Source organism: Pipistrellus hanaki, assembly GCF_964339955.1.
Source record: "Pipistrellus hanaki genome assembly, chromosome: 2".
Lineage (NCBI taxonomy): Eukaryota > Metazoa > Chordata > Mammalia > Chiroptera > Vespertilionidae > Pipistrellus > Pipistrellus hanaki.
The window spans coordinates 140911357-140935808 of NC_140504.1; the positions used below are offsets into that span (position 1 = coordinate 140911357).

Consider the following 24452-nt stretch of genomic DNA (forward strand, 5'->3'; position numbering starts at 1 on the left):
GTCTAATGTAGTAATCCTATATAATGAAAGGCTAATATGCAAATTGACTGAACAGTGGAATGACTGACCCTTTTACATGTGTTCACCACCAGGGGGCAGACGCTCAATGCAGGAGCTGCCCCCTGGTGGTCAGTGTGCTCCTACAGGGGGAATGCTGCTCAGCCAGAAGCCAGGCTCACAGCTGGCAAGTGCAGTGGAGGAGTTCCTTGTTGGCACAACAAGGATGTCTGACTGACAACTTAGGCCTGCTCCTCCTGGGCTCCCAGACTGCAAGAAGGCACAGGCCTGGCTGAGGGACCTCTGGCAGTGGTGGTTAGGGGTAATCAGGCTGGTTGGGGGTGGGCGGTTAGGGGCGATCAGGTAGACAGGCAGGCGAGCAGTTAGGAGTCAGTGGTCCCAGATTGTGAGAGGGATGTCCAAGAGGTCCCAGATTGGAGAAGGTGCAGGCTGGGCTAAGGGAACCCTCCCCTTCCCCCGTGCACAAATTTTGTGCACCGGACCTTTAGTAATAAATAACATAATAAAAATACAAGCATAAACTCTATGTTTTGTGCACTTACAGCTATAAGCCTACTTTTGCCCATCCTTGTGTTTCCATTTCTCTAATTTTGGCCTTTATCTTATTGTTACTTTCTAGATGTGTTATCACATACTTGACGTATTATTATCATTTTTGCTTTAAATAGTCAATTATCTTTTGAAGCCAATTAAATAATAAGAAAACAGTATTTATATTTACCCACATAGTTACCAATTCCAGTGTGCTTCATTCCTTTGTGTAACTCCAGGCTCCTATCTGGCATCATTTTCCTTCTGCCTAAAGGGCCTCTTTTAACATTTCTTATAGTGCAGGCCTGCTGGTGATAAATTCTCTCAGCTTTTCTAGGTCTGAAAAAGTATTTGACCTTTATTTTTATTTATTTGTAACTATTAAATTTTAAATGTATTTATTGATTTTGAGAGAGAGAGAGAGAGAGAGAGAGAGAGAGAGAGAGAGAGAGAGAGACTTGTTGCCCCACTTATTTATGCATTCATTGGTTGATTCTTGTATGTGCCCTGACTGGGGCTTGTACCTGCAACCTTGGCATATGGGGATAATGCTCTAACCAACTAAGCTAACCAGCCAGGACTTCACCCTCATTCTTTTTTTTTTTTTTTTTTTTAATATATTTTTTTAAATATTTTATTGATTTTTTACAGAGAGGAAGGGAGAGAGATAGAGAGCTAGAAACGTCGATGAGAGAGAAACCTCAACCAGCTGCCTCTTGCACACCCCCCACTGGGGATGTGCCCACAACCAACGCACATGCCTCTGACTGGAATCGAACCTGGGACTTCAGTCCGCAGACCGATGCTCTACCACTGAGCCAAAACGGTTTCGGCCACCCTCATTCTTAAAGGGAAGTTTCAGTGGATATAGAATTCTAGGTTTTACAGCCTCTATACTTTAAAGTTGCTGCTCTTCTTGCTGGCATTGTTTCTGATGAGAAATCTGCTGTCATCTTCATCTTCGTTCTTCTTTATGCGATCTGTTTTCCCTCCTTCCTCCTCCCCCGCCCCCCCCCCCAGCTGTTTCTAAATTTTTATCTTTATATCAGGTTTTAACAATTTGATAGTGACACTCCTTGGTGTTGTTTTCTTTATATTTCTTGTGTTTGGCATTATTGAACATTTTGGTTCTGTGGGTTTATAATTTTCATTATATTTGACATTTACTCAGCATTAGTTCTTCAAATATGTTTCTGTCTTTCCCCCCACTCACTGTTCAGAGATTCTAATTACATGTGTATTTTGGCACTTGAAATATTCCCACAGTTTATTAATGCTCTCTTTTTTTGTTTGTTTCATTTTTTAGTCTTTTTTCTTCTGCGTTTCATTAATTACTATTGCTCTCTCTTCAAATCCACTAATACAGTGGTTGGCAAACTCATTAGTTAACAGAGCCAAATATCAATAGTACAACGATCTAAATTATTTTTGAGAGCCAAATTTTTTAAACTTAAACTTCTTCTAATGCCACTTTTTCAAAATAGACAACCCAGGCCGTGGTATTTTGTGGAAGAGCCATGCTCAAGGGACCAAAGAGCTGCAGGTGGCACGCAGTTTGCCGACCACAGCACTAATATTTTCCCCTGTACTATCTAATATGTTGTGAATCCCATCTAGTAATTTTTCTTCTGTGTTTAAAGAATTCAGATTCTTTTAAACCTTACTGAGATGTGATTGACATGAAACCAAAATGTATTTACTCATCAGATATTTAGTGAGCACCTACTGTTGCTAAGACCCTGAGGCTCTTTTGTGGGAAAAGATGGTTTCCCTTTTGCAAGGGGAACTCATTCTAGTAATACGAGCATCTTCCTTGTGTGAAGTTGTGGGCTGGGTTCCCCAGCAGCCATGGAGATGGACAGACACTGACAATGGTCCGAGTTGCTTGTCAAGGAGAGAAGTTTACAGTCCAACCTGAGGGGACAACTTTGACAACCAGACTTTTTCCAATATGTTTATTTGACATCTTATATTTGAAGTGATTTCTGATTACCCCACATGAAGGAGTGCAATAACATTCATTTAAATGGCCCAGCTGACGTGAATCAGTGCTTGAGCAGCGACCTCTAAACCAGGAGGGCAAAGTTCAATTCCTGTTGAGGGTACATGTCCAGGTTGCTGGCTGGATACCCAGGAGGGGATATGGAGGAGGCAGCCAATCTCATCATTGATTTTTCTATCCCTCTCCATTCTTCTCTGAAATCAATAAAAACATATATATATTTAAAAATCATTTAAATGACAGATTTTTAAAAGAACTTGAGCAAGAAGGAACTTAAAAACAACAGCAACAAAAAGACTGATGGTCTCTTCATGGGGAAAGTGGAGGGAGCCAGAGGGGAAACAGAGAAGGGCTATGGAAGGTGTTCTGGCGTGGCTTTGTCCGGTCTGTGCCTGTGTCCTGAATAGTAATCCTTGAGGCAAGAAGTGGCTGTTGATTCCCGGGGCCACATTCTTGGCAGTACATATGGTTCTAGAATGACTAAGAAATCTAGATCCAGAAAGAAAATTTTAAAAGTTTCACTTAAAATGTTTCAAGACAGAAAAATGACCTCTTATGTTAGGAAGAATTGTAAAAGAGCTAAAAAAAAAAAATCTATTCCTAGCTGAGGAACTACTGGAAAGTGGGGAAAAGCACAATTTTATGAGCTTTTAAAAAATTATTAAAGTGTAGTTGGCACATTATATTAGTTTCAGGTGTGAAAAACATAGTGATTCAACATTTATGTAGCCTAAGAGGTAATCACCACATTAAGCCTAGTAACAATCTGTCACCATAAAAAGTTATTGCAATATTATTCACTATATTTCCTGTGCTGTACACTACATCTTCATGGATTATTTATCTTATAACTGGAAGGTTTGTACCAGCCCTTGCTCATATCAAGAGGGCATCTAGAGGTACTTAGAATGGGAAAGGGGAGAAGTTCTCTTGTTTTAGAAGTTTCCATGGTTGTGATACTGTCCTAGCAGCATAGGATTTTAGAGACTGAAAGTTCTCTGTGGAAGATATAGTTCAAACCTTTCATTTTACAGAGGAATAAAGAGAACTTCCCAAGGTTGAACAGAGTTAGCAATAGGGCAGGGATGAGACACTGGGTCTCCTCTCCCACTGAAAGAATTGTTTCCTAATTAATGCAAGGAGGTACCGTAGCTTCAAAAACTATAGGTATGTTTTTGATCCTTCTTCTTTTTCTTCACAGATAACATTCGACAATAAAGCCCATAGTGGAAGAATTAAGATAAGTTTAGATAATGACATTTCCATCAGAGAATGTAAAGACTGGCATGTTTCTGGATCAGGTAACTGATACATTTTATTAGTTTTCAAAAATGGTCATTAAATTACTGGTCTCATGGATATGTGGAGCATCAAATGAAAGAACTGTACTACTCCCGAGTGTCTAATTCTCTGTAAGTAGATCAATTCATTGTAGTTATCTCATGTTCTAGGTAATACATAAATAATTAATAATTGAAATGACTTTTCCTGCCTTCTCCATCTGCCTTCATTGGTCCACTCCTTACTAAAAAATTACTTATAATCCCCCCTCCTCCCAGTACAAAGAAGACTTGAGAAATTGTTTCCAGTAGGGAAGAACAGATTACAATCTGAGTGTCCTTTATCGTGTTTTACATCTATACTGTGGTGTGCAACACAGCAGTTAAAATAAGCGAGGCTAAAAATGAAAAGTAAAAAAGAAAGTGGCTGTCACTGAATTAATGTCCCACTGCATAAACAGATAATCCTTTTTCTTCCAGTTCAGAGAAACACTCATTACATGATGATCTTTGATGGCTTTGTTATCCTGATGTGCCTGACTTCGTTAATCCTGTGCCTTCGATCTGTGATTAAGGGAATTCAGCTTCAACAGGTAGGGGTTGTTGCTTTCTAGGAATGTTACAGCTGTTTCGATCAACAGAAAAACTCACTGTGCCTTCCCTCTTTCCCCTAAAGGAATTTGTCAATTTTTTCCTCCTCCATTATAAGAAGGAGGTTTCTGTTTCTGAGCGAATGGAATTTGTCAATGGATGGTACATTATGATTATTAGTAGTGATTTATTGACAATCATTGGATCAATTCTGAAAATGGAAATCCAAGCCAAGGTAAACTTTCCCCCTATGTATGCCATTGTTAGTATCAGCTTTGTATAAGTCATCTGAATAGACATTTAACTTTGGGGGGTGGAGGGAGAATGGGAGAAGATTTGCAATAAATTTTCATTTGTACCCATCTCAAGTGTCCTTAATCTCAATGAGCTCTTAATGGTACCTAGCAACCATTCCACATTGTTATAGACTGTTCACTACTTCCATCATATAAATGATAATTTCATGTTTTCTTCTCTTCCAAAACTTCTAGCTCCCTGCCTTAACCCCAGTTTCAGCTGGTGACCTAATTTCCTATTTAATAAGAACAATAGGAAAAAAAGTAAAAATCCCACAAACTCCTACTTCATTTATCTACCGGCCAGCATCAGTGCCCACATGCCCTGCTTTTTCTGTTATGAAGCATTTATTATTTAGGCTATTATCTAAGTCCTACTCCTCCATATGCGTACCACATGCTACCCAACTTGCTTATTTATGGGCACACCTCTCACCATGCTTCTCCCTTTCCTTGTACATCATCCATTTCCCAGTCTCTATGCAGTTATTCTCTTCAGCATGTTTTTACCTCCTTTCTAAAAAGAAAAAATATCAACCAGTTACTTCTTCATTTTCTGCTTCTCTTTATATGGCAAAAGACCTCAACAGAGTAGTTCATCTTGTTTCTGATTCTACTGCTCCCATTCTCTCTGATATCTGTTCCAACCAGGCTGCCTGCCCCTCCACAGAAAGTGTTCTTTTCAAGGACCTCCTATATTGATTAAATCCAATAATCAATTATTTAAAGAAATTTACCCTTTAGCTTTTAACACTGACAATACTCCCTCTTTGTTGATGTACTTTTTTTTTTTCCTTCTGGATATAATTTTCCTGGTGTTCCTCCTAGATCTCGGGCTGGTCTTCTGACTTTCCTTTGCCAGTTTCCTCTCATCTCTCCAACCTATTAAAGTGACTACTTCAAAGCATAGCACTGGGACATTTTTTATTTTCTGCCACTGTCTTAATGACCTCATTCTGTCCCATGCCAGTGATTTCCACATTTGTGTTTCCAGCTTGGAATTCTTCCCTCAACTCGTCTCACATTTCCAACTGTCTATTCCACATCTTCACTCGAGTGTCTATTTGGCCTCTCAAATGTAACATATCTAAAACAGAATTCCTAAGTTTTCCCCACCTCCACGATCAAAACTTGCTTCTCCTTTCTAAGCTCAGTTAAATACCACTATTTTCAGTTGCTCAAGATAAGATCCATCCTCAACTTTTCCCTTTCACTAATCCCCTCTCACTCTCATCTAATCCAAGAGGAAATCCTATTGATCTACCTTCAAAAATTACCTCATCGTCTCCACCACTAAGTCACCATCAGCTTTCACTCATATTATTGCAACAGCCTTCTCACTCCTCTAATAATCTGTGCTCAACCGTCGCAGCCAATAGTCTATCATATCACTCCTGTTCCGAGATCTCAAATCCCTCTCTCCAGAATAAATATAAAGTTGTAAAATTACCCATGAGACCCTAACTGCCTGCCTCCTCACCTCTGACTTCATGCTATCCCCATCGCTCACTCCAGCCAGACTCACCATCTTGCCAGGTGCCCTCCTGCTTCGGGGCCATGGCACCTGCTGGTTCCTGTGCCTGGACAGCTCTCCCCATTGATTTTGTTGGTTGGCTCCTCACTCCCTTCAGGCCTTTGCTCAAGTGCTGCCTTTTCAGTGAAATCTTTCCTGGTCACCCTTCTTAAAATGCAACCGCCTGCGCATTTCTTATCCTGAACTCTCTCCTTTGCACATCAGCTAATGTATCAGGAGTTCATGAATTTATTGCTGTTCTCTCTCTCCCCTCATGAGAAGGTAGGCTTCGTGAATGGAGGAAATTTTGCCTGTTCACTGTTTGTGCCCCTGGAACAGTGACCAGCTCATAGCTGCCCAAGAGGCAGTTCTTGCTCATGTGAATTTCTGATTACTTCCCCCCACTGTGTTTTAGAGTCTATCAAGTTATGATGTCTGCAGCATACTTCTCGGGACCTCCACCTTGCTTGTGTGGCTGGGCGTCATCCGGTACCTCAGTTTCTTCCACAAGTACAACGTAAGACGTTTCAGGGCTCTCAGTGCGGCCGGTCTTTCCCCCTTTCACTGTTACTGCGCTGCTTTGGCTGGAGGACAAAAAGATTCTAACGACCTCTCTTACTTTCTCAGCTCCTTATCCTGACCCTTCAGGCAGCGCTGCCCAGTGTCATGAGGTTCTGCTGCTGTGCAGCTGTGATCTATTTTGGCTATTGCTTCTGTGGATGGATTGTGCTGGGACCTTACCACGAAAAGGTACCGATCCACAGCCTGTCACCTTGGGACCATGAAGTTCTTAGCATAGTGCCAGTGGCTTGTTTTCTCCTTTCAAATGCACTCTGTTTATTTTGTGACTCGGTCTTCATATGTTGAAGGTAGTATATCTATTGCCATGTGTATAAACCAGTATGGGCTGACAAACTTGAGAGAAGAATTGGTTCACTCAACATCCTCAATTTCTTTAGTGGAATATGCCAAATAGTGAAGTCCTTTTTACCACCAGCGAAGTAAAGTTTCGTCAGTTTGATTCATCAGTATATATTAGACTAGGCTATTTAGGTAAAGTGTCTCAAAATGGGATTTTATTTAAAAAGCAGTAGAGGGAGAAACTTGTAGGAATATTTGTTACCGGATTTATAGTCCTAACTATAATGCTGTTATCTTAAGTGGCATGAACTTTAAAATGAGAAGTATGATCATGTATGATTGGGATCTGGGTTTCTCAGAAGTGTCTCAAGGATCTCTTTCCATGAAGGTAAAGGGGAGGATAAGGCTTGTCTCACAAAAGCCCTGAGATAAGCTGTATCTAGTTCAGCCTGCTCCTATGAACAGAGCAGCAAGAAGCAGCTGCTTGTCCCAGGAAAAGTAGTAGGCCTGTATATGTTGTGTGTATCGCCAAGCAAATGCATGTAGTTACTCCAGGTGATTGGTTTTAAAGGGTAACTTGGCATATCTGGCCACATCCTATATAATAAAAGCCTAATATGTAAATTGACCAAATGGCGGAATGACCAGCAAAACAACCAGTCACTATGATGTGCACTGACCACCAGGGGCAGACGCTCAATGCACTGACCACCAGGGGCAGATGCTCAATGTGGTCAGTGTGCTCCCACGGGGGAGTGCCACTCAGCCAGAAGCTAAGCTCACGATGGCAAGTGCAGTGTCGGTGGTGGGAGCCTCTTCTGCCTCTGCAGCAGCGGCAGCACTAAGCAGCAGCAAGCTGAGCAGTAAGGAGCAGCAAACAGGCAGATGGTAAGTGGCGAGGGGTCCCAGGCTGTGAGAGGGCTTGGCTGAGCCTTCTTGCAGTCCAGGATCCATCAGGGAATGTCTGACTGACAGCTTAGGCCCACTCCCCCACGGGCTTAAGCTGTCAGTTGGACATCCTTAGTGCTGCCACTGCCACTGTACTCACCAGCCATGAGCCCGGCTTCTGGCTGAGCGGCACTCCCCCTGTGAGAGCACACTGACCACCAGGGGGCAGGTCCTGCATTGAGCATCTGCCCCTGGTGGTCAGTGCACGTCATAGTGACCAGTCATTCCACCATTTGGTCAATTTGCATATTAGCCTTTTATTATATAGAATATATAAAAGGCTAAGTTGACTAGTGCATGCATGATACGTATAAAGCCTCACTGGTGCCGGTCACACAGGTGTGTTTCTAGCTGTCATTGTCGATCATGAATTTGGTTGACACTTCTATTATAGATAAAGGCAAATAGTGATATTAAAATATTTCTTTTAATTAATGTCCTTTCAATGTGCATGAATCAGTGTACTGGGCCACTAGTTTTTAATATGATGTCATGAATGAAGTCTCCCAGGGGAAGGAACATAGAATAAAGTACATTTTTCTGTTGTTTTTTTTTTCAGTTCCGTTCTCTGAACTTGGTCTCCGAGTGCCTTTTTTCTCTGATAAATGGAGATGATATGTTTGCGACGTTTGCAGGAATGCACCAAAAAAGTTACTTGGTCTGGCTATTTAGCAGAATTTACCTCTATACGTTCATCAGCCTTTTTGTCTATATGATTCTAAGTCTTTTCATCGCATTGATCACTGATACATATGAAACAATCAAGGTAGGCTCATCAGTAACGATAAGTGGCAGCATTTTCCTAGAATTTGTGGAGTGACAATAAAATATAAGGTAGAGAAGAAGGACTTCAGTTTTAGATACTGAGAAAAAGAAATGAAGGAGAAACAGAAGTATAGAATGTTGGAAGTTTTGTCTTCACATAATTGTGCTTTTTTTTTTTTGTACAAGCTTATTAAAATTATAAGGATTAGTAAGTATTATGTGAGTACAGCAGATGGCATTCCAGAAAGCCAGAATTTGGAGTAGCAAACTTTTTCTTTTACATTAATCTAGTTGAAAATTTTAATTTATATATAAATTAAATCTATCATTTTGAGAAGACATAGTAGTTGCAATTTCCTAGGTAACTTGTTGAATAGACCTATGTTCATAAGGGATAACATGGAAGAGATCTGGAAGTGAATAGAAAGTTGAAAAAAGAAAAAGGACATGGAAATAAATGGAAGTTTAAAGTTTAAGGTAAAATACAAAGTAATTAAAAAAAGAAAAGAGAGAGAAGAAATAATCTATATATAAAAGCCTAAGTGACTATTACAATCAGAATGACTGTAAGAACATTTGACTGGTTGCTATAATGCACACTGATCACTAGGGGACATAGCCATGGCAGCAGCAGGCACAGTTGGGCCAGGATGAGCGACAGTGGAGCTGCATGCAGCCCTGGCTTGGGCTCCTCCCTGTGCTTTGGCACTTGCTACATCCCCCGAGGCGTCCCAGATTGCAAGAGGGTGCAGGCCAGGCTGTGAGACTCCACTTGTGTACAAATCTGTTCACCCGGCCTCTAGTGTATTAATAATATAGAAAAAAAAGGTACCGATAGCATTAATCTCACGTCACTTGGGTCATTTTTTCCCCAGTTCATTCTGTGGTAGGCAGCTAGACAGACAGTTTGGGGAAAGAGGACATTGGGCAGGTATATTGTCATTTATCTAACAAAAGACAATTGTAGGGTGGGACCTTGGCCCCAGGGGGGCCTTTCTTTTCTCTTCCTAGCATATTGATGGTCATGCAATTTGGACCCCCTGACCTTTCCTCCCTAGAAATAACACCTAGATTTCAGTTGTATTTCATCTCCAGGCTCAGAAAAGCAACAAAACCAGCCACAGCTAACCTCAGGACCAGCTTCCCTGGTGCTGCTGGGGTGGGGAACTTTTAAAATTCAGTTTTATAAAGAAAAATCGACCTCTTCATTTGGAGTGTGCTCTCACTGAACTCATTGTTCCTTGGCATGGTCCCTTTCCCAGTTGGAAACTTGATTTAAAAAGGTGTTATGATTTGTATTATCATTCACAAAGGACATTTTTAAAAAATCTATTTAAGCCCTTTGAAATATAGAAAGGCAGAATAAACATCTATATAGACTTACATTTTGAAAACCTTGTATTGTTAGGTACACTACTGGCATAGGCACTTGCGCTTGGGGACTTTTCTTCCTGGGTGTGAGAGTCGGAATGATGTGTGATGGACCAGGGATAAAGAGAGGGCCCCTGGGAGTTGATGCATTACGACTTGATGATTATGAAAACTTTGCTCATGAAGCCAGGGCCATGAGTTCATGCTCATTGAATCAGATTTCAGGAACTGACTGTCCTCACTGCTTGCTTGGCAGATTTGTGCATAGAGTCACCAAGGTGAAGAATGTAGTTGTACCTGCCCAAATCCCTCCCCATAATGCTCTAAAAACCTCCCACTCTGCATGCAGAGAACTATCTGTTATTTAAAGGTGACATCCACTATCTCTAAGGGTAACATGACTTGACAACTTTCCATAACACAACTTGCGACTCACAGTTTAGATGTTAACTTCTTTTCGTGGGCCCAGCCCACTTCCAAATGGGAACACTAAGTTATTTCTGATCCTCTCTGGTCAGGGCACCTTCTAGAGTCTTAGATAAGGTGGCAGACGTCCCGCTTTTGGCGGGGACAGTCCCGATTTTTAACAATTTGTCCCGCGACCCGTGGCAGGACTTTTTAAAACGCCGGGGGACGTGGGACAAATTGTTAAAAATCGGGACTGTCCCCACCAAAAGCGGGACGTCTGGTCACCTTAGTAGGCCCCCAAACTGGTATAAATATGAGGCCCTTAAACAAGCCTTTCTGTCCAGAAGAGAGACTCCCAAAGGGTGAGCAGACTGGAAAGGTCCCTCACAGCACTCAGACCTTTGTCCAGACATCTGGACCAGCTTAGGAGCATTCAGGGCTGGGCAGAGGAAGGATAGGTATGCCCCTCCCTCCTAGCTATTTAACAATAGTGTTAAATCTGCATCAGCTGGGCCATTTGTGGCCTGAACTAGGTTTAGCCAAGGTGCCTGGTACACACTGGCCTCCAAGTCATGAGCTGTAGGGTGAGGTTCTCAAACTGGGAGCAGGACTGGCTGGATGCTTCCTGGACAGAGGACTCAGACAGACCCAGAATCAACATGCTTGTTTGGGGTTGAACCAGACCCACAAAAGAGAGGCCAGGAGGGCACTGCTGAATCCCGGACCCAGTTTACTTTAGTCAAGTGTATGAGTGGCTCTAGCGACTACATCTCCCTGAAAATACTTGGAAGTGATGACACTAGTCCTCTAGAAAGATCTCCTCCCTTGCCAAATGAGCTATTTTAAACTAGGACTAAAAAGCTGTTTCAAGGGGTTCATTAATGAGAGCTATTCTTTTTATTCTCCTGCACAGCATTACCAGAAGGATGGCTTCCCAGAGACCAACCTTCGGACATTTATATCAGAGTGCAAAGATCTACCCAACTCGGGAAAGTACAGATTAGACGACGAACCTCCAGGATCTATATTCTGCTGTTGTACCAAGTAGCTCTCAGGCTTATCTGTGCTCTAGAGGAAAATATGACGTGTAGCCGAGTTGGGAAATTGTATGGATATTTTAAGATCTGGTAGAGTATGTTTGAAGACTATTATTTTGAGCAAATTGACAGCTATAATTCATTAAGAACTCATTAGGTTTATAATTTTTAAAGCAATAATTGTCGTCTTTTTAGCTTTATGTTGAGTTTATTTAAAAAACAACAACACTACCTTTGATTAGTAAAGCTTTGGCTTCTTATTCGTTCTTTATTTTGCCATCGCTTTAGAAGGTGTTTTCTATGCCACTCTTTGTTGTTAATCCTCATCTGAGGGTATTTTTTCCATTGATTTTTAGACAGAGGAAAGGAGAGGAGAGACACAGAGAGAAACACCCCATCTCCCTGATGGACTGGGGATTGAGTCTGCAACTGAGGTAGTACGTGCCCTTGACCAGAATTGAACCTGGGACCTTTCAGTCCACTGGTTGATTGATGCTCTATCCCCTGAGCCAAACTGGCCAGGGCTCCATAGCACTCTTGGCTCGAACTCTTAACCTCTTGCTTACAGTGATTCAGACTGTGCTGATTGTGTCATCAATGGAAAACTTTGCCTGGACTGGTCCCGCTTGTGATTGAGAGAGGATGTTGCTGTATATCCAGTAATCATTGCTTTGTAAGACCAGGCCAGAATAGGAAACAACCATCACTCACTAACAATCCGGTACTTGTGAAGGACAACTGTTATATGCTTCTTATAGTTCTCGAGAGGATCCGGTGTTTCAGTATTCATGTATAAGTTTTCTCCTTCAGTGTTAAAGTAAAAAGTTGAAATAATATCTTATACATTTATGAGAATGGAAAGCACATTCAAATGCATGTTCTATCCCTCGAGGATTATTTTATCCGTAATAAAATAATCCTCGACAGTTTTTGGAACTGTCCTCAAACCAGTACAATGGCTTGCTCTGGGCAGGCCAGTAGTTTCCATGGTTTCCTTTTACGTGTATGTGCCATAAAGAATGTCAAGGTTCTTGTAAGAAGGAACCAGGTTTCTAGACGGGGCAGCAAGAAGGAGATGGGGCGATTAGACTTTTGTTGGTGATGTCCATTTGTCTAGAGATCAGGCTCTCTGCTCTCTGCCCCTGACATAATGATTCTCAAGCTTGTAGACATAGTATTTGCGTGGCCTTGCGAACACTGATGCACTGTGTGCCCTTCACAGGCACCTCTGGCCTCGGAAAGAAGCGGCATTTTAGGGTTGGGAACTGTTGTCTGTGGGGAGAGGTTCCATAACTCACATTTAAAATATTTTATAAACAGCTTTCCTCAAAATTTCAAAAATAAGTGGGAAATGTGTGCCTTTAAAAGACACAAAACCAAAGTCCCTATCCTTACAAAATGCTGATTCGAAATTTCAGGGATTTTCAGAACATGAATCTTTGTTTTGTGTACCCTTTGTTCAAATAGAAATGAACTCAATGATGTGCAATAAAGGTTTTCTCAAAGCAAGCTCTTTTTTTTTTTTGAAGGAAACTAATTTGTCAATTTCTTATTTTGATTTAATGGCTAAATGAAGATAGTCTTGAGACACTACAATCTTTATTTAATCATGACTGTAACAATGACTCTAGGTGTTGAAATGTGAGATATTACAACAAATATAAGCTATGTTTGTAGTGCCTTTGGTTTTTTAGAAATAAAAAAACCTAAACCTCTAGGTGATTTTTTTCTTATTTGTAATATTTGTATTATGATCATTTCCAAAATTTACTAGAATGCAATGTGAATTTTAAGTTGTGTTTATTATTTGATAAATATGTGGGGTTTTTTTTTACTTCTTACAAGATTTTTGGACTAGCAATAATACTTTAAAGGGAACATAAAACCACTGATCAGTGCTGGGCCTGGGGTTTTGGTTAGCCCTGAAGTCATGTTCCTGCTGTGGAATTAATCACGAGTCTCCTGATTCTCCAAGCTTTTCTACTGTGGCGGGAGGGAGTCCCTGATGAATTTCAGGGCCTACTTTTTAGGAAGGATGACCATGAGAGAGTATCTCTACTATTTCCTGAAAGAAACAGCACTGACTTTTTTGGAACTGTCCTCAAACCAGTACAATGGCTTGCTCTGGGCAGGCCAGTAGTTTCCATGGTTTCCTTTTACGTGTATGTGCCATAAAGAATGTCAAGGTTCTTGTAAGAAGGAACCAGGTTTCTAGACGGGGCAGCAAGAAGGAGATGGGGCGATTAGACTTTTGTTGGTGATGTCCATTTGTCTAGAGATCAGGCTCTCTGCTCTCTGCCCCTGACATAATGATTCTCAAGCTTGTAGACATAGAATCACATTAAAATTGTGGATGTGCAGATAATATCAGCAAAGATTTCTTATTTTTCAAGTCCAAGGGTGAGATCAGGACTCTTCATTTTTATCAGGCATGCAAGATAATTCTGATGCAAATAGTTCACAGTAGCTGCATGGATCAGAGCTGGACCAGAAACAGCTAAATCCCTCTACTGGGACTACAAATAAGGAGCTATCCATAAGGTTTAGGATTCAGACTGGCCTTCTGTTTTTTGACCATATTAGTCAAAAGAGAAATCCCAAGGAAAAGAGTTTATAGACATCAAAATAGTTATCGTAGAATATGTGTTGCCTGTTACCATTGTTTTTAGAAAAATTTTGATTTTGTTGATGCACATTTTCTTTAAACAATTTAGATGCCATTTTCTTCTATTTGTTTTATAAGGCTTTAAAAAATATTAAATTTTAATCTTTTTGCCCCAACATACAATTTTCAGATTAAATTAGTACATATAAATAAAGAGGTGATGGATTAGGGGAAAAAGATAAAATTCTCACTAATTGATGATATAGTGGTCTACATAGAAAACTAATAGAATTCACAAATTTTCAAAACTAATTAAAATATTCAGTAAGGTTGTTGTATGTAAGATCAATTTAACAACTTCTTAAGCTTTTAGAAAGATAAATTATTCACAATAGAAACAAAAATTAGAAATTATCCAGCAATTATTCTAAGGTAGAATGTGCAAGACCTTCTCAGAGAAACTTTCAAAAACGCCATTACAATACATAAAATATCTGAATAATTGCAGAGATAATGTATTCATGAATGCGGGCAACTTATCACAGTAAAAATTCAATTCCCTTCAAATTAATCTATAAATTCAATACAATAGCAATTAAAAACTCTAGGTGATTTTTTGAACCTTAAAAATTGAATTCTAAGACTCACATGACAAGATCTATATAAGGAAAACTACAAAACTCTTTTGAAAGAAATGAAAGAACAAAATTAGTTGGAGAAATATTCCATGTTCATGGATAAGAAAACTCAATATTGTCAAAATTTCAGTTTTTCTAAAATTTGATTTATAGATTCAAAACAATCCCAATCCCAATCCCAGTGATAAATTTTGTGGATATTGACAAACTGATTCTAAAGTTTCCATGGAGAGGCAAAAGACCCCAAATAGCCAACACAATATTGAAGGAGAAGAATAAAGTTGGAAAACACTACCCAACATCAAGGCTTCCTATTAAACTATAGTCATCCAGAAAGTGGTGTTGGTGAAAGAATAGCAAAATAGATAAATGGAACAGAATAGAGGACTCAGAAATAGATTCACTCAAATATAGTCAATTGATCTTTGACAAAGGACAAAGATAGTCTTTTCAACAAATGGTGCTGGAGCAACTGGATATCCACATGCACAAAAATAAGTGTAGATATAAAGCTTACAAACATCACAAAAACCAACTCAAAATGGATCATCAATGTCCATGTAAAATGAAGAACTATAAACTAAAATGTTCTTGTTTGGTGATGACTTTTATTTGTTTTATTTTTATTTTTTTGTTAATCATCGCCTGAGGATATCTTTCCATTCATTTTTAGAGAGAGTGGAAGAAAGAGAGAGAGACAGAGAGAAACACTGATGTGAGAGAGACATATAGATTAGTTGCCTCTCATATGCACCCAGACCAGGGTCAGGGATCGAGCTGATAACCGAGGTGTGTGCCCGTGACTGGAATTGAACCCAGGACCCTTTAGTCTGTGCCAATGCTCTATCCACTGAGCCAAACTGGCTAGGGCTGGTGATGATATTTTTAGATGCAACAGCAAGCACAATCTGGGGAAAGGATTGTGGGGGGGAGATACGACTTCAATAAATTAAGATACCATGCAAAAGACACCATCAAGAGAATGAGAAGACAAGCCACAGAATGGACAAACTATTTGCAAAGACATATATCTGATAAATACTATTATACAAAATATTATAGAGCTAAAGGGATGGTATTCTCTAGAAACCTCTAGGCCAGTGGTCCTCAATCTTTTGTTTACATATTGTCTGTGACTGCCTTCACACTACAAAAGCAGAGTTGAGTAGTTGCAACAGAGACAGTACATCCCCAATGCCTAAAATATTAGCTGCCTGGCCCTTTAAAGAAAGGTTTGTTAACCCCTGATTCATAAGATAAATTGCTGAAAATTGACTTAGTTACATAGAAAACTTGAGCTGCCTTCCTACCTCTCGCCACATGCAAATTTGAAGTACAATGGACTTTGATGAGAAGGGTAAAACTGAAATAATGTAAAAATAATGCAGAAAAAGATTTGTGACTTAGGGGTAGAGTAACCCTTCTTAAGACTGCAAAAACATAAGTTATATGGATTAATATTCTTATTTTTGGTTTCATAATATCAATTAAGAACTTCCATCCCAGGAAGAACATCATGGACAAAGTTGAGACAGGTGAATTCTGAATGAGATACAGTACTTATAATGTCTACAACTGGCAAGGGACTGATATCTACAATGTACAAAGACTGCTTGCACATCAATAAAAACTGGAAAGGATGTGAACAATAAGTAAATAAAAGGCAGCAGTATTCTCCTATTTTACTCGTACTTTCTCCATATAAACTTCACAGTAAATATTGTTCTTGCCAGCCTATCCCAGAAAATTTTTTTTTTTTTTTTTAATAAATTTTTATTGTTCATATTATTACAAGTGTTCCTTTCCCCCCCCTTCCCACCCCACCCTCTGCCCTTTCCCCCCTCCCCATTGTCCTCATCCATAGGTGCACAGTTTATATGTTCAGTCTCTTCCCACATTTCCCTCTCCCCTTTTCCCCAAGAATCATCAGTTCACTCCCCTTCCATACCTCTGATTCTACAATATTATATTCAACAGTTAATATTGTTCATCAGATTTTTATTTTTAATTTCCTTGGTTTTTTGATTCACTTGTTGATAGTTACGTATTTGTTGTTCATAATTTTTATCTTTATTTACTTTCTCTTCTGAAAGAACCCCCTTCAGCAATTCATATAATTCTGGTTTGGTGGTGATGAACTCCTTTAGCTTTTTTTTATTAGTAAAGCTCTTTATCTGACCTTCGATTCTGAGTGATAGCTTTGCTGGGTAGAGTATTTTTGGCTGTAGGTTCTTGCTATTCATCACCTTGAATATTTCTTGCCATTCCCGTCTGGCCTGCATGGTTTCTGTTGAGAAATCAGCTGACAATCGTATAGGTGCTCCTTTATAGGTAACCACCTGCTTAGCTCTTGCTGCTTTTAATATTCTCTCTTTGTCCTTTGCTCTTGGAATCTTAATTATGATTTGTCTTGGTGTGGTCCTCTTTGGATTCCTCTTATTTGGAGTTCTGTGTGCTTCCTGGACTTGTAAGTCCAATTCTTTCCCCAGGTGGGGGAAGTTTTCTATCACTATTTCTTTCAGTATGTTTTCGATATCTTATCCCAGAAAATTAATGCGTTTTTACTATTAGCCTGTCTTACATTTCCTAGACTTAAAAAAATTCTGATTTAACATTGTAAATTAATTTAACTTTCATATGAAGGCAACCTGCTAGAGAAACTCTAGGTCTATAAATTCAAAATTCCTTGTTATAGTACACTGTCAAGCAAAAAATTATTGCGTTCTATGGTTACTGGTCATTACAGATTTGAGTCTGGTGCATAGCTTTTTGTACTTTGCAGTACAGAACAGAGCTCAGGTATTTGAAAGAAACAAAATCATAGCACAAAACAATGACCATACTGCCGGTGAGAAATGGGAGCAAGGATGTACCATCAGCACTGAGTTTTGAAAGTGAAAAACATCATGCCTATTGTAATTTAACTCACTACTGATAGAATGGTTAGATTAGGTACCTAGAAACAATAATTCATGTCTTTTAGGTTGTGTAATACTCACAGTCATCTGCCTCAAGTATTTTCCATTCTTACTCTCCTTCCCTCTTCTCCATCCTCAAATCCCTCATGATCTCAAGTTCAATATTGCAACTTAAAGAGTGGAGCATGGACCAGCAGTGTCAGTAACTTCTAGTTAGAAATACAAAACTTCAAGTCCTCTTCCAGACCTACCAAATCAGAGTTGGCTTCAATGATATGTTTCATTTGCACATTAAAATAACTCAATACTTTGCAATTATTTTCCCTCCACAGGGTTCTATAAGAAGTTACTTTCTTTTACCTGGGGATAACATATGCATTTGGCTATTTATGTACACGCATCTTGGCTCCACTTTGTGCAGCTATTTATAGATTGTTACAGATGTGCAATTGATTACAGAAACTTCTCCAGATCAGGAAAGCTGCTGAAGGGCAGCAGCTGTTAATCATGTCTTTTGTCAGTGTAGCAGTGTGGTGAGAATCAGCGTTTTGGAGACTCAACCAAGGGCATAGAAATCTTGGGCATACTACACACTCTGTTGGTAACCTTGGAGAAGTAACTTCAACCTCTCCAAAACCACTTCCTCATTTCAAAAGAGAGATAACAGTACAGAGTGCTGAGCATTCAATGAGGTAAATATGTAAATCAATCTCCCTACCTAGTAAGCGCTCAAATACTTGGATCTCTGAAGCAGAACCTTTGCACATGGTAAACGCTCTTAGTAAATGCAACATTAACCATTTGCTTTCTTTTTAACTACTTGCTGATACGTTACTGTGTAGAATTGACAGGGCTTATAATGAGAAGTGTGCCCATACAAAGAACGTTATCCCACTTGACCATCCCTTTCTAAAGGGATGATTGTCCCTCGTGGTGCCCTGGCATTTTGAGGTTAATGGGATTGTCCCTTCATGATGGCTTTTCTTCTCCATCACTCTCCGTCAAACCACCATCCGCCTCCGTCACAGGAGTCCCCGCCCTCTCCACAGGAATCCCCACCTTCCCCACAAGAACAGCGCTGTGACATTTCCGCTCCGTTTCTTCAAAGAAGGAACCTAACCTCACCGCTGTTGCGCCCACCTTCGGGGACTGTGACTAATACACGGGATCCCTCAAGCCTGTGTGTACCCAGGAGGCACCTCTGATGAAAGGGGGCTCTGAAATAAGGCATCTTTGCCTAGTTGCCTATTGGAAGTAATTTTCAAAAGAGAATCAGTTGTGTAGGCTCTAATGTACCTTAGTCTGTCCATCTGCTTCCATCTGGAGAATATATATACATACATACACACACCTGGCAGAGTGTCTTTGCCCTGGCTGTCCCCTCACACAGACCTTTAAAACAGTTGCTGACCCAAACAGCCTGGGACTTGGGACTTGCAGTCGCTGCCGCTACCACGTGACATGATGAGCAGGCATACAGGGCGCCCTCGGAAGGAGCCTGCTCGCCGGGTCCAAACCGCCAAGTCCACACCACCCTCAGCGGAACAGGGCGTGTGGTCAGATGCCCTCGACCCTCCTCTCTAAGATTCATGTCGGGTGTCCCACAGGCACCTTCCTTTCGTGCAGCGGGAGGAAGGCTCCGCGGTTGCCGCAGCCGGACTGGGCGGTGCGGGTCTCGTGGTCCCCGGGCGCCCGCAGGGGCCCCGCGCAACCCAAAGGCGGTTCGTGTTCCGCTCCCCTGCGCGCGGGCAGCACTTTTAACATCCCTGAAACTGGGCCATTGTCACAGGGTTTTGTGACCGTGCACGTCAGAAAAAACAAACAAAATAAAACACACACACACACACACACACACACACACACACACACACCCCGCTGCAATGAATGAACTTGTCAGCGGACGTGAGGGTCCCACAGGGACGGGCCAGGCGCTTCTTCGTGCAGCTCAGTGTCCAGCCCTCGGCGTCCCAAACGCATCTGGACGGACACGGCTGAGGGCATGGACACACGCACCAGCGAGGAAAAGCAGGCGAGAACGGAGACGCCGGGAAGGGAAGGCAGGAGGGCTGGGAGTGCGCGGCCCCGCCGCCCGGGGGCGGAGTGGAGCGCGGCGCCCGGACCCCTGGGGAGGCGCCGCTCGGGTCCTGCCTCCCGCAGACCAGCCAGCGGGCGCGGGCCGAGCGGGGCGCCCGGGACAAGAGCGGGGCGCCGGGGGGCGGCGAGGCAGGTGCAGCCGCGCCCTCGGCCTCCTCTCCCGCGGCGCCGGGGCCGCCATGCCTCGCGGAGCGGAGGCCCTGGACCTGCCGGTGTTGGACACAGCCCCAGCCCGGTCCTGGGGGCCGGGCCGCAGGTCAGTACCCAGGGCACGCCACGGGCTCTCCGTCCTACGGGCCCCTCCATCCCACGGGCCCCTCCATCCCACGGACCCTCCATCCCACGGGCCCTCCGTCCCACGGGCCCTTCCATCCCACGGGCCCCTCCATCCCACGGGCCCTTCCATCCCACGGGCCCTCCATCCCACGGGCCCTCCATCCCACGGGCCCCTCCATCCCACGGACCCTCCATCCCACGGGCCCTCCGTCCCACGGGCCCTCCATCCCACGGGCCCTCCATCCCACGGACCCTCCAGGAGATGCCACCGCCGCCCCTTCTCGGGCTTCTTTCTCCGCGGGCTTCTAGCGTCCGCACCTCCACTCCATCGCCCACCTCCGGCCCCATCGAGCCGCTTCGCTGCTTCCCGCCTCCCCGAGAGACTGGCTCGGGACACGTGGAACAAGTCTCCCGGGAAAAGGTCACCTCTGGGCGGGAGGCGGCGGGCAGAGGTGGGGACCGGGGCGGGGCGAGCACAGCCCCCGCCCGCCCGCTGAGGGCGCAACCAGGGCCGCCCGCCGGGGACTGAGGTCCGCTGGGCGGCAGGAGGGTAAGAGGCGGGCGAAAGGAGGCGGGTGGGAGTTGGAGGGTAGGGGTGTGGGGTGGGAGGAGAAGGGAGAAGTGCCTGGAGGGCCCAAAGCAGGGAGGTGGTCGGTCAAGGCGACCTGCCTGTGCCAAGAATCCCAGAGTCGTGGAAAGTTTGGAAGGAGGAGGGCCTGCCTGGCTGCCCTGCCCTCTGCCTCAGGCCAGACAGCTCGAGGGAGGACTGGGGGTTTTCAGGGTGACCGTCAGGTGAGCTGCGCCTTTGGGGATGTCGGAGGTATCCTGGAGAAATCCTGAGGGCTCTCCTGGTCTCTAGACTATAGCATAGCCGTCCTGCTGCCCGGGGGACGGGAACGCTTATGTTAACTGCTAGCAGCCAGTTGAGAAGGCTGGGCTTTGCCTTCCGGAACAAACAGGCCTTTTCCTCAGGTGGGAGGGTTGCAGTGTGGTTAACCTCAATTCCTCTGCCTCATGAAAGGGGTACAGTTCAGCCAGGGGCGCAGCCAGGGGGGCCCACATCAGTGGTCAAAGCTGCAACCAGCCAGCCAGCAGCGAGGCTGCGTCTGGGCGTGATGAGTACAGAGGGGCCTTGGGGCCTCGGCTCCCTGTTCCCTGCTCGCAAAACAAATCTGGTGGCAGGTCGTTAAACTTTCTTAAAATAGAAGAGACTCTTCCCTGCCTTCCCTGCATGGCACTCTCAATATGGTAAGTGGACTTAACGCCAGCAAGGAAGGCCAGGCGTCCAGAGGAGGATTTGCTTGATCCCAGGTGGCTGTGCAGAGGAGTATTTAATCCCAAGCAAATGTGCCATATATTTTGTAGATTCTTGAAAGGCCACTTTTGAATTAGAAGACATAACTTGGGTGCAACTTGTTGCAACAAAGTGACCGGGTATCACGTAGCTTATAAACTATCTCCTTTAATGCTGGGTGTCGATTTAATGGGGCAGATGGGTAGAAGATACACATTCCTTCCTGAACGGGCTGTCCTTATCAGGAGAGGAGCAAATTGACTCAGGGTTCATTCCCTCACTGTCTTCTGCTTACATCGGTAAACAGGTTTGTGCTGATGGTGGTGTTATTGCTTTTCTGTTTTTCCCCTCAAGTCCAGTATTTTTCTTAGCACATTTCCTTCAGGACTTAAAGGGTTTGTCATATCCGGTGAGAATCTTCAGAAGTTCCCATTCTTACAGCACAAGAGGACACACATTTGAGTATGCCTATAAATAGCTTTTGAAGGGATCCAGATTTGAAAAATACTATGTACAATATATGTACCATACCAGCGGAAAACAGAAGCTTGTGTGTCTTTGTAAACTGAGAATGGAAGAAGGGGTCCGTGAGGGAGGGGAAGGAGAGGCTGTAAACGTCAGGACACAGATTCTGATATTTTCTGCTAAAGGGCCAACTATCTCCTCCCCAGAGGCCAGATATGGATTTCACACATTAAAAACTGCTCAACCACCTTTGTGATGTGCTAACCAAACAGCACAAGGTAGGGGCATCTGATAGCTTCTTCCTACTGAGCCCAGCAATCTCAACACTTAAGCTCATCTTCCTCTTCGTGCTTTAAGGCCAGCCCAACTCTCATTGCCAGGAAACTTCCCTTCTCCTCTCATGAGAACTTCCCATAAGCCAGGCTCCGTGGCCCGGACCTTTCAACACCAGGCACCTTTTCCACACTTCCCCTGACCATTCCCATGCAGAGGCCACCATAATAGTGCCAATTTTATTTAACCTCTGGCAGTTACAATTTGATAAACCCCCAATGAAGTGTTTAAAGAGGCCTCATTCTTTTCTCCCACGAAGAAGCATATCAAAAGTATTATTTTAAACAAAATAATGCATAGGAAATACCTTCTTTAATTTTTTTTTTTTATTGATTTTAGAGAGGAAGGGAAAGGGGGAGAGAGAGAGAGAGAAACATCAATGCTGAGAAAGAATCATTGATCGGCTGCCTCCTGCATACCCTCCACTGTCCCCCATTGCATGCCTCCCACTGGGGATTGAACCCCACAACTGGGACATGTGCCCTGACCGTGACCTCCTGTTTCATAGGTCGATGCTCAACCACTGAGGCACACCAGCAGGGCTATATGAAATATCACAAAGAAGCAAGTACTGGTAAGAAGAATAGGGAGAGAAGTTCTGAAGTGAGTGGCAGAGAATACAGAACCAAGTCAGGGACGACCATCTTCACAAACTCATCTCTTTGGCTAGGTGTCTAACAGGAAAGTGAAACCCAGAATAAGACAGTTCTTAAAACAGGTGGCTTCTTCTGGCGACAATTTTCAAAGTCAAAACAGTGATCAAAGAAAACCCCTTGGGCTATGACGATTAGAAGGGGAATCTTCCAGAGGCTGGACTGTGAGTTACCTTCAGCTGGAGCCTGGAGGCTAGCGTTAGTGCTGAAGAATGCAATCAGCTGAGCTCTTATAGCACCTGTTACGGACTTCATAGCGAAAAGCCATTTTATCCTCAGGCTGCATTTTCTTTGTCAAACTGCAATGTTCTTTTCCCTATCAAGTGTTTTAAAGCCTTTATTTGTTTACCCATTTGCTTACCTTGGCAGTTCTTTGAGGGTTTTTCCTTCCTGCTTTCCTCATCCTGCCTGCAGCTGAGGTTTCTCTGTTTCGCATATGGGCCCCTGCCCCCTGCTCCCTAGTGTGAGGAGCCCTTAGCTGGAGGGATTGCTGCCTTTTTCCCCTCTGAAGGTTGGATCTTATCATCTCCCCTGGAATAAATACGGTGGTTTCCGTCTGAAATGCCTGTCAGGCAATAACTGGTGACTAGTAAGGCTAAGGATTCTGGGAAATTATCTTTGGTGTCTGTAATTACGGAAGAATTTACAGACACCAAATGGTGGGCTTTTAAAGAAAATTGTATCCCCTGTAGCAGTGGTCGGCAAACTGCGGCTTGTGAGCCACATGCGGCTCTTTGGCCCCTTGAGTGTGGCTCTTCCATAAAATACCAAGTCCTGGGCGAGTCTATTTTGAAGAAGTGGTGTTAGAAGTAGTTTAAATTTAAAAAATTTGGCTCTCAAAAGAAATTTTAATCATTGTACTGTTGATATTTGGCTCGGTTGATTAATGAGTTTGCCAACCACTGCCTATAGCAACAAGAGGGAATTTCTAGAAAAAGGGTGAATTTAGGAACTTCCCAACTGACACTGAAGGGGGCCTGTCCAAAAATAAGGTAAATTCAGTCAATGTTTTGAGGGGGAAAATATATTTATAATTTCTTTTAATTTTACATTTACTTACAAGTTGTAATTAGCATGACCCTGTTACACTGGGCACATATTGAAAATGTTAAAGAAAGAAAACTGTAAGAAATGCCATAACTCCAGTCATCATCTTCAACTTTAACTGCATTTGAAACCTGGTATTGCTGAGAAACGGAGTTTTGTTTTTCTAATCTCTGACCCAGAAGGCTGATGCTTCAGGATGTGTTTTCCAAGGTGGTGAGGCTTGTTCACAACCAGCACTTTTAGACTTTCAGTATGTGTAGCAGTACTTCTGCTTTCCTGCTGGCCGGAGACAGCCAGTGGGGATGGGAGGTGGTGGGATGGGAACTTAGCAGCACGGGTTCTCTTTAGGGAAATTCCCCAAGGAATGCTCATCTTTTATGGGAGGCCCTAGTGGGAAAGGAAAAGCCCCTACAGTTTTTCTTCTGGGTGCTTCTCAGAGTAGAATGGCCCATGATTTTGATTTTGTGTTCTGAGAGCGGTGCTGAGAAGGTAACTAAAGTTTCTTTCT

The 24452-nt window shown here is 42.9% G+C and overlaps 3 protein-coding genes across 9 annotated transcripts in view; 2 read left to right on the forward strand and 1 right to left on the reverse strand.

Moving 5' to 3' along the window:
• The window catches only part of MCOLN3 (mucolipin TRP cation channel 3), a 29086-nt gene extending 15733 nt beyond the window's left edge, over positions 1-13353 (forward strand). For 2 of the 3 annotated variants that reach the window (XR_014794169.1, XR_014794170.1), the window contains exons 7-14: positions 3753-3852; positions 4312-4424; positions 4508-4657; positions 6647-6748; positions 6859-6981; positions 8600-8806; positions 11498-12526; positions 12797-13353. Coding sequence is in view for 1 of the 3 variants with exons in the window: in XM_084874427.1 (XP_084730553.1) it covers positions 3753-3852; positions 4312-4424; positions 4508-4657; positions 6647-6748; positions 6859-6981; positions 8600-8806; positions 11498-11632 (930 nt within the window). In the remaining 2 variants the exon portion in view is untranslated. Of the gene's footprint in view, positions 1-3752; positions 3853-4311; positions 4425-4507; positions 4658-6646; positions 6749-6858; positions 6982-8599; positions 8807-11497 lie in introns of all 3 variants that reach the window. The other variant, XM_084874427.1, reaches the window with a different exon arrangement.
• DNASE2B (deoxyribonuclease 2 beta) overlaps positions 1-24452 on the reverse strand; it is a 684289-nt gene that overhangs the window by 214620 nt on the left and 445217 nt on the right. The gene's annotated exons all lie outside the window — the stretch shown is intronic.
• Positions 19942-24452, forward strand: part of MCOLN2 (mucolipin TRP cation channel 2) — a 50600-nt gene continuing 46089 nt past the window's right edge. The window contains exon 1 of one of the 3 annotated variants that reach the window (XM_084874428.1): positions 19942-20132. In XM_084874428.1, the coding sequence (XP_084730554.1) occupies positions 20056-20132 (77 nt within the window). In that variant the 5' untranslated portion in view covers positions 19942-20055. Of the gene's footprint in view, positions 20133-20674; positions 20703-20780; positions 20945-24452 lie in introns of those variants that run through there. The other 2 variants (XM_084874429.1, XM_084874430.1) reach the window with 2 other exon arrangements.